Genomic DNA, 10,041 nt, shown 5'->3' with positions numbered 1-10,041 from the left:
GTGAAAGGGATTGTCCATGCTGTACAACCTGACCGCAGCGTGGATAGTGAGACTGAATGTTTACTTTCGCCCTGAATGAACACAAATTGCTTAACTCTTTGTTTGTTTAGGATCATTTCAAAGGTGTCCTTCTGCACGGCCATCTGATGAACAGTTTTCGGGCCGAATGAGGATAAAAGTCTAGTTTCACTTGATCTCACTGGTACATTGAATATATTTAAAGAGCAAGAGAATATATTGAGTTGCTAAACATAGCATTGGTATCGTACATGGTATTATAGTGGTAAAAAATTGTCAGGCTTAAAACTATATACATACGTATTAGGCAAGCAATTTACACACAGAATGAAACAATAATGTCAATCCTAAAGGAAGCCCATTTTTCAGATTAAATTTACACAACGGCATTAAAATCTAAATGTTTTGTCACATTACAAGTCAAAGCTAGGGCGAGAACTAGCCAACCCCAGATTTATCACATCTAAATGGCATGGGAACAGGGAACACACAAACACACACACACACACACACACACACACACAACCGAGCATGTATGTATACACATACAGTATATCCTGTATGCAAAGCCTGCACGTGCTTACATAACAGTTGGTGTTGATTTGCTGTGTTTATTAGATGGTCCGGACATTTAGGTGGATTCTGAGTAGTTTCTCAGTGGAAAATTCAGGTCGGGGGGCAGGGGTCAAGGTTCATGGGGATGGTGTGGTCCTGTTTTTCTTTTTTCAGCCCAACATCCTCATTGCGTGGTCTGGCAGCGCTAGGAGAATTCGGAGCTCAGCAGTAGCACAACCGTGTTGGACAAACACCAGTCCAACACATGGTGGACATTACTGGTTGGTAATAGCACGTCTATAGCAGTGAGGCTTGTGCCCAAGAGGCCACAAACTCATCAACGGGAAGAGGGTCGGGTTGTAGAGTAAGACACCCTCCTACCTGATAACATTCTGCCTTAGGAGTAAAGAATTTCTGCCACTGTTCTGTGACAAGCCGCTAGATGCAAGACGCTGCGATCTGGAGACACTTACGACCTGTGAGCGAGGCGGATACCTTTTACACAGTTCTTCTACAGCTCCCCGGAGACCGGCTTGTACTATTCACTTAAAACATAAAGATGTTCTATTATGTTAGTGTTTAAGCTTTTTACTTTATGTTCTTATCCAGTATGGTATTTTTGGGCTACCACCCATGGGACAAAAGGGAGTGTTTCTGTTTAAACAATAACTGCTAAATCGTTGATTGAATTCTTCAACTGAATCTTCTAAAAGCAAAACTTTTTTTGGCAGAAGAAAAAGCCTGAATCCCACATGGGTCTGTGTGCTTCTGCCGCTATAGAACAGGAAGCCTGTACTGCATGTTCCTTTAGTTGCAAATTATATTTTTTTACAGATGCCCCCTCACACACACACACACACACATACAGTGTCCCAGGGGTCATATAGCTGGTCTCCCTCAAACAGGGTTTATGAAGTCCGGGCTGATTCCCCTGTGGCACAGCAGAGAGACTGTGAAGATGGATAAAGATATAAAAGGCAAAAGGCCTTCTCACAGGTGTCTGGGGACAACGCCATATTGCTCCACTTAACTTTCCATGACTGGCTATAAAAGGATTTTAAAAATAAGCAGAAATCCCAGTGCATCACGCATTGTAATGCACTGGGATTATAACAATATTCTATATAAAAACAACCACTGCCAATTAATAGCGTATTATAGATTATATTCATAATGCGTAGTATACAGTATATATTCACATAAATTTATCAGGCTGATGAGCCAAAATAAATAGATTGCCAAACATTTAATTTAATGTTTAAGGTTGTGATCACTCCGGAGTTCCATAATTCAATCAATTTAAGTAAACTCGGAGAGAATAGTCACAGTAGACCAGCGTAATTACATGTATATTTCACAGGAAGCAAAGCCAAACACTGCAGACATAATGAAAAATATTATTTATTCTGGCAACCTCAATATCTTCATCTGAGGACATCTGCGATTTTAGATGAAACAATCTGACTCAACAGTGCCACCATGTGTCGCAGGGTGGCAGTGCAATTGAACAAAACAGGTTGAATCACCATTTAAAGCACAAAGTATTTGAAAGTGTTCCAGCTGTACCACGAACGAAAATAAAAACAATCACACGCGTAATAAAGACAACAATCGCAAAATATGAAGAAGCTGATTGTGTGTGTCTATCTTTACCTGTGTAGCGTTTTCCTCTTTTTTGTGTGTATCTATGCAATTCATACACCCAATGAACAACCTGGAACGCAATTTTACTTTTCTGAATTTTTGGTTAGAAAATATTTGCATTGACCTTTAAAAGTAATGACAACCCAAGTAAAAAGTTGTCCCTGCCGTTCAACACAGATTGAATCTGTGGAGTGATGAAGAGTATCAAATACACATGTCGAGTCTGAGTGAATTCACTTCGAGGTGGCACTGCTGCAGTGCTTTGTATGGTGAGGTATGCCCTGCTTGTACACTACCAGAGCTTTAGTCTGAAAGTACAGCCTCAAACAGAGGTATACTCTGATAGTACACTATATTACAGAGCATTACTCTGACGATACAGTATGACACTGAGCTATTACTCTGATAATACAGTATGATACTGGGCTATACTCTGATAGTAAAGTATACTACTGAATTATACTCTGTTAGAGTACAGCGATAGTGTACTGTACTGATTGTACATTGTAGCACTGAGGAATACTCTGTGTGTGTGTGTGTGTGTGTGTGTGTGTGTGTGTGTGTGTGTGTGTGTGTGTGTGTGTGTGTGTGTGTGTGTGTGTGTGTGTGTGTGTGTGTGTGTGTGTGTGTGTGTGTGTGTACACTGTGGGCTCAGGTACGAGTGCTGTACAGGTCTTCATCCTCTGGGCTCGACTGGCCGAAGTCCATCAGAGCGGGGTTTGCCTTGAAACCAGAGCCCCCTGCTGGCCAAGAGAAGAAATGCGTCAAACTATGGGAAAATAATAGCCAGACATATATAGCATCGACACATTGCTCAGCCTGGTCTTAATAACTACATCGATGTTGTAGGATACGTATTTACAGATGACAACCCAGGGGAAATCAATGGTATATTTCATGGATTCTAGCAGTAATGCACCATCACTAGCCGTTGTTACCATTACCATTATCTTAACTAGCTTTATCTAGTGAGAGGACAAAGAAAGAAAGAGAAAGAAAAACAAAGAAAGACATGAAGAACCACAGGAAACCCATGGCCCAAGATTGGTGGTGGGCAGAGAACGGCACGAAACGGAACGAAAGTTGTGGTGGCCTTTGAATCCCGAGCACCTCTGTATTACCTGGGAGCTGTGTATTTACAGTATGTGTGTCTGTGGTAACAGTGGGAGTTCTGTGTGTGTTTCCGTCCGTGTGTACGTATAAGTGTGTGTGTTATACCTGTGGGGGGGGGGGTGTTTGCGCATGTGTGCGTGCATGCAAGTATGTGTGTTGTAACTGTAGGGGGGTGTGTCCGTGTGGAAGCTGTACCTGTAGGTGTGCGTGTGCGTGTGTGTATGCATTTGTGTGTGTGTATGCGTGTAAGTGTGTGAGTTGTGATTGTAGGGGTGTGATTGTGTGTGTGTCCGTGTGTTTGCGTAAGTGTGTGTTGTATCTGTGTGTCCGTGTGTTGTATCTGTAGGGGCGTGTGTGTCTGTGCATGTGTCCGGGTAAGTGTGTGTGTTTTACCTATGGGGTCGTATGTGTCTGTGTGTGCGTTCAAGTATGTGTGTTGTATATGGGGTCAGAACAGTCTCCTTAATAATGAATGCACAGAGAAGGATTCACAAATGTATTTTGTGATTTATATATAAATTACTCTCTTCTCAAAAATGCATTTTAATGCACACACACGGATATCGGTATGTATGAATGTAAAATAAATCCATAAACAAAAATAAGTTTCACAAACACATTTCCGATCCACACACAAATGTGTCTTGTTTTAAATAAATGTAATATAAATCCATAAATGTATGAATTAAAAAATATTTCCAATTTTCATCAAAATGTATTTGTATGTTGTTACATTTATATACAAACTGTTAAACTTGAATTTACGAACTGCTTTTCATTTGTGAACTTGTTGTCATTTGTGTTCGAACTGGTCTGTATTTATATGTGGATTTCTGAGACTCTCCTGACGTGGCTGGATTCACAAATGCATTTTTTTCAACAAGGAACTATCTGTAGCCAATCAGATGCCTCCCTCGTTTTCAGCCAATCACATGACTGCAGTGACTGGGTTTTTAGATTGTCGGTGCCGTTTACTACTTTAACGGCACCGACAATCCCAAACCCAGTCGAAACTAGATGGAAAAAGTGTGTAGTTCAAAACGTGACGCAGCTTTTACTTCTTCGCCACCTAGAGATTGTTATGTACGATCATTCAAAAACCCCGTTATTTCCCATAGACATTTGACCGAGGGAACCGGGAGGCTCGGAGGCTGGACTTATTCTTCAGAGGTCGGGACTGCAGTCATGTGATTAGCTGAAAACGAGGGAGGCATCTGATTGGCTACAGGGAGTTCCTTGTTGAAAAAAAAAAGATTTGTGAATCCAGTCACGTCAGGAGAGTCTCAAAAATCCACATATAAATACAAACCAGTTCACACACAAATGCAAACAAGTTCACAAATGAAAAGCGTCTTGTTAATTCAAGTTTAACAGTTTGTATATAAATTTAACAACATCCAAAAACATTTTTTATGAAAATTGCAAATATTTTTTTAATTAATATATTTATGGATTTATATTACATTTATTTAAAACAAGACACATTTTTGCGTGCATTGAAATGTATTTGTGAGAAGAGAATAATTTATCTATAAATCACAAAATACATTTGTGAATCCTTCTCTGTGCATTCATTATTAAGGAGACTGTTCTGACCCCATAGTTGTACATGCGGGCGAGGTTCTTTGTGTGTGTGTGCGTGAAAGTGTGTGCCTTGTGTCTGTGGGGGGGGTGTGTGCGCGTGTGTGTCCGTGCTGTACCTGTGTGGGGGGTCTCAGGGCCGGGGGCGGGCTCTGCCTCAGGCGCTGAGTCTCCAGGCGTCTCTGTGGAGGAGAAACATGGAGGAACAACAAGCAGAGGTGAGCAGGAGGCCGTCCTCTGGATCAGAGGGAGGGTTTGAAGCTTAATGGGGAGTGATGGCGTCTTGGCCAAGACTACACAGTGCCCTGTAGTCTTGCTTGCTTAAGATACTTTCAACTCTTGAACGAAAGGAATGGTGCATTACAGTTCCAGATATTAAATAGTTGTATTCTTGAAATCCAAGCATTGACGAATGCGTAATTAAGCAGCGATCCAAAGAAAGCTCTAATTTGAACATTATTAATTGAGGGATACAATTCTTTAGCAAATAGGACGACAAATGTAATTTCTGTATTTAATGAATCAACTTAAAACAATAACTAAAAACAAGACTACAACAAGCAGGGGCATGAATAACATTAGGACTAATGGAAGTTCCCCTTGTAGTAGCATGTCTACCATGTGATGCAAGGACATAGGGAAGGAGCAGCATGAAATACCTGCAGTGTCCTTAACAACCTCCGAAACAGCAGGCTCCTCTAGAACGATGGGTTCCGCCGGAACGATGGGTTCTTCTGGAACAGCAGGTTCCTGTAGAACTGCAGGTTCTTCAAGAACGATGGGTTCCTGTACAACTACAGGTTCCTCTAGAACGATGGGTTCTTCTTGAACGAGGGCTTCCGATGCAACTGCTGGTTCCTCTAGAACGATGGGTTCTTCGAGAACAGCAGGTTCCTGTAGTACGGCAGTTTCTTCTATACTGATGGGTTCCTCTAGAAGAGCAGGTTCCTCTAGAACGATGGGTTCTTCTATAGCAGCCGGCTCCTCTACAATGATTGGTTCTTCTACAACTGCAGGTTCTTCTACAACCGTCGGTACTTCTAGAACAGCAGGTACTTCTAGAACAGCAGCTTCTTCTAGAACAGCAGGTACTTCTATAACAGCAGGTTCTTCTTGCACGGCCACAATCTCCTCTAGAAGAGCTGGTTGCTCTAGAACGATGGGTTCTTCACAAACAGTACTCGTCACGACCGGAACAGATTCTGCTCCTGCCTCTGGATATAGGAACGAAACACACCAGTTACATCATTTGTAGAAACAACACACACACACACACACACACACACACACACACACACACACACACACACACACACACACACACACACACACACACACGCCGTCTTGACTACCTGCGGGGGGCTCCTGAGGGGCCTCGGCAGGGGGAGTCCTGGGCGGGACCCCCTCCGCCACAGGGGAGGGAGGCTCGGGCGCGGGCTCAGTCGACGTGGCGTCCGGTGTTGGGGCGCTGTCAGAGGTGGTGGGCGGAGCCGGGGGAGACTTGTCAGAGATGGAGGATGAAGCATCGGGGGCGGGGGGGTCTTCTGCTACCGGAGCGCCCAGGGCTGGCCCTGAGACCGACTGTCGGCAGAGGAGGGGAAAAAGTGTTACAATTGGGAAAAACGACGACTGGTTTATATATTTAATCAAGACTAATTGTCTTTAAACAGTCGCATTTGGACAGTCATTGCACACCAAGTCTAATATGAATAGAATTTGATACATCCAGTCGATCCAAACGTTGATCTAGTTTTGACATCACTATAGGAATAAAATAACTCCAGGATTTTTAATACCGCATTCTGCTTCCAACCGTTTTATCACGGCAGTAACCAAAACACGGAGCTTAGACTAAAACCCCACAGGCACAAGGCCGTTCTCTTTAGGCTTGCCTGTGGCTGTGGCGCCGAGGCCACCACCGTATCTGCGACGGCCTCCTTGGGCTTGGAGGCGAACAGGGAGGAGATGGACGCACTGCTCCACTTGCCCGCAGCGTACACCTTCCTGCTGCTCACCTGGGAGCGGGGAGAGAGCGGTGGATGGGGAATGTGGTCCACTGACTAGAATATCAATGAGGATTTGGCTGCCGGCGTCGGTTTACCTTGAGCATGGCCACGGTTTGGGCCGGGTAGCACACCGCTGCCCCGGCTCCCATCATGCCCATAGGAACCGCTAACCTCTTGAAACGAGAGCCTGCAGCAAGAGAGGAAGCACGGGGGGAAAGGAAGGAGGTTGGTGGGGTGGGAGGCAGTGAGGCATAGAGAGATCAGCTCGTCAACGTAGAGCTAGGGGCAGATTGCTGCAGTGGTGGAACATGGGGAAGTCAAGTACGGCAAAGGACTCACATTATAAAAAAACATTGGGGTCGTCCATTATAGCATGTGTATGTTTGTATGTAGGGGGAAAAGAGTCGTAATTCATATCTTCTGTAATTCTGAATCAATTCACAGCTTCTTAAAATCGTTTTTTATTTTTGGGGGGGTTAGGATTGCCTTTCTGTGTTTGCAATCACATTAAAAAAAAGATTTTGAATATGAGAACTTCCGAATCTTATACACCCTTTTCTCTGCTTTCCTGCTATCATTTGCCACACCTTTTTCCTTTGCACACAGCGGACTGGGGTAGATCCGGAAATTAGCAAACCTATATGCTGCATCTAGAATTGACTTCTGAATTGTTTTGCTTTTAATCAACAGTTGATTTAAAAATGAATTGTGAATAGGCAATCTGCATGCAAACTGCAAGAAATTGCAAACTGCATTTGTGGCAGTCCCTGGGAAGGACTTGTTCAGACTAGAAATACCCACTGAAAATGTCAAATAGATTCCAAATGGGTGGTCATCTGTAAAGACGTATCCTACAATGATGTATTTATTAAGACTAGGCTAAGCAACGTGACTATGCTTCAACATGATCTCAGGTTTAAAATTGTAATTTTTAAGCAAAAACCTTACTTCAAAATGAAGTAAGGTCTATTTTTAATCACACGTCTTTGAATTTATGTTCCAAATGTGGGTTCAATCCCCTAGCCCCTATATTATATTCATTTCAGCCCCAATATATTATGGGCCAGATGGGGAGGTATTCCAACCTATTCCAATCCTAAATTCCCCAAAAGAGGGTAATACTAAATACTGCAATTCTAAATAATAAAAACAAAATGATTTATATTAAACAGATCGGTCAAATTTGTTTATTCAGCAACGATATCTTCTAGAGCGAAGGCTAGGTGTGTGTGGTGCTACCTTTGCGGGCCAGGATCATTCCCAGCATGCCCACTGTGGTGATGGTTCCCAGTCTGGGAAGGAAGCCTGGAGGAGGGTCCCGCAGATAATAGTACACATCTGGGGGAGCACAACTCAAGTTCAGCTTAATGCTACTGATGCATATTTGAAGTCATACCAGAAAATGTACAGTCAATTGTCTTTCAGCACAAAAATATATGAAGAACTCTGTGAGTATGTTCAGGACAATTGCGTTTGACTGATGCTTGTACAGATGGGACAGAAGCTTTAGCTAGGAACTGGTCGCATAATTATGGTCAACCATAATTATGTAATGGTACAAGTATTGATGAAATGTGTAGTTTCATGCTTATAGCTGCGTAAACTACCCATGCCAGCATTTTCAACTTGGATCTGCAATAATAACTGACCTATATTTAAGAGTATATAAAGACATAAAAAAGTGTGTGTGTGATCTATCAATGTTCTCTATGGAACCCTGTTGCATTGCCTTGTACATGGGGTTGTTTTTAGTAATATTGCATTTGTGTATCCTATGTGTTACTTTTCCTTAAGCAACGGACTGCCAAAGCATAACTGCACTAAGAGGACACTAAACTTTTATTCTAACATAACTGAAAAACTTGAATCTCAGCTTCTGTAAGTAGTAAAACTTCACCTCCTACTGTCTGGTACGCCTGAATGCTTCTGGTTTTCACCGATACACAGACAACCTACAAAAGATAAGACATGAAACTGACAATAAGCCACCAAGAGTAACAACTCTCATAGAAAAAAAGAAAGAAGCGTTCAACAGACGCTTGAGGGAATAGTTTCCATCTGTCAGTCACGGAATGAAATTCAATCTCAATCTCCAAGCTGCAGCAATGAAACCACATCTAAGGTACTTCCTGGCTGTGGAACTTGCAGATTTGTATGCATACATCAGATAAGTGTAGGGGAAAGGCACAGCGTGGGATGGTGTGCTCCGTGACCACAAGCCTGACGTGACATTTGTTGTTGGAAAACTAACGTTAGCGGCACACTTTACTTTACCACCTCCTCTCTGTTGTTTTTGCGATAGTATAAAGTATAAAACACACACTACGCCGTCATCACTAGGCTAGATACTGTAAGAGGTATAGGTGATGCGTTACCTGGGCAGAGTGGACCACAGGCAGCAGGCCCTCTCTCACGTAGGTCAACCCACTCTCAAGCACACCTGGTTTAGCCTCAACAAACCTGTACTGCGTTGAAGGCAATGGGGTGTAGATTGGCAACTGTAGACAGGAAAGACTGTGTTATTGTTCGGGGGGAAAGTATGCATGTTAAGTAAAAAATCCATGCCAAGTAAACAGGGGGCACATGTGGCTGATCATCGTCTATACTGATTAATAATATGATCATACCTCACGAGAGGCCAGCCCATCAGCCGGAGGTTCAGTGACGCTGTACACACGGAGGGAGGCGAGGCCCAGCACTGTTGGAACGGCCACCATGACCACCTGAAGACACTCAAGTTTAGTTCGTCAACTCTGTCATCTCTATCACGTCAACTGTCACGACATTTTAAGTAGTAGAATAAAGTAACAGTTACAACAGTCAAGCCATACTGATTATTATAATATCCTAGTCGTAAGCAGAGTACAACATTTATGTAGGTGATATGATATGAAGTGGCTGCACTCTGGTCAGAAATGAACGGTAGGTTCATTTCTGACCAGAGGCCCTCCTGCAGGCTACGAAGCCCCATAACGACGTGACAGTCGCAGCAGCCTCATATAATCGCTTATTGCCGCAATAATGCAGACAACACAATTAATTGCTGTAATCGCTTGGAAGCAAAACGTTGCAGTAAAATGTGATATATTCACCTTGGCCGCCATGACAGCGTTCCCCTCTTTTC

General features: G+C 43.1%; 1 protein-coding gene across 2 annotated transcripts; it reads right to left on the bottom strand.

Annotated features, from left to right (window-relative positions):
• Positions 1-1,958: 1,958 nt before the first annotated feature.
• Positions 1,959-10,041, bottom strand: apool (apolipoprotein O-like). 2 transcript variants are annotated; one of them, XM_079744574.1, is made up of 11 exons: positions 10,010-10,041; positions 9,545-9,640; positions 9,293-9,415; positions 8,815-8,869; positions 8,157-8,255; positions 7,013-7,104; positions 6,804-6,926; positions 6,264-6,492; positions 5,571-6,125; positions 5,031-5,093; positions 1,959-2,960 (listed from the first exon to the last, which is right to left on the bottom strand). In XM_079744574.1, the coding sequence occupies exons 1-11, from the start codon at positions 10,019-10,021 to the stop codon at positions 2,869-2,871; spliced, it is 1,539 nt and encodes a 512-aa protein (XP_079600700.1). In that variant the 5' UTR covers positions 10,022-10,041; the 3' UTR covers positions 1,959-2,868. The 2 variants fall into 2 exon arrangements, with proteins under 2 accessions (XP_079600700.1, XP_079600701.1); XM_079744575.1 differs by having other exon boundaries at positions 1,959-2,957.

This window comes from Pollachius pollachius, assembly GCF_949987615.1.
Source record: "Pollachius pollachius genome assembly, chromosome: 10".
Taxonomy (NCBI): domain Eukaryota; kingdom Metazoa; phylum Chordata; class Actinopteri; order Gadiformes; family Gadidae; genus Pollachius; species Pollachius pollachius.
Note: the sequence above shows the minus strand (reverse complement) of the source record. Positions and strands in the feature narration are given on the sequence as shown.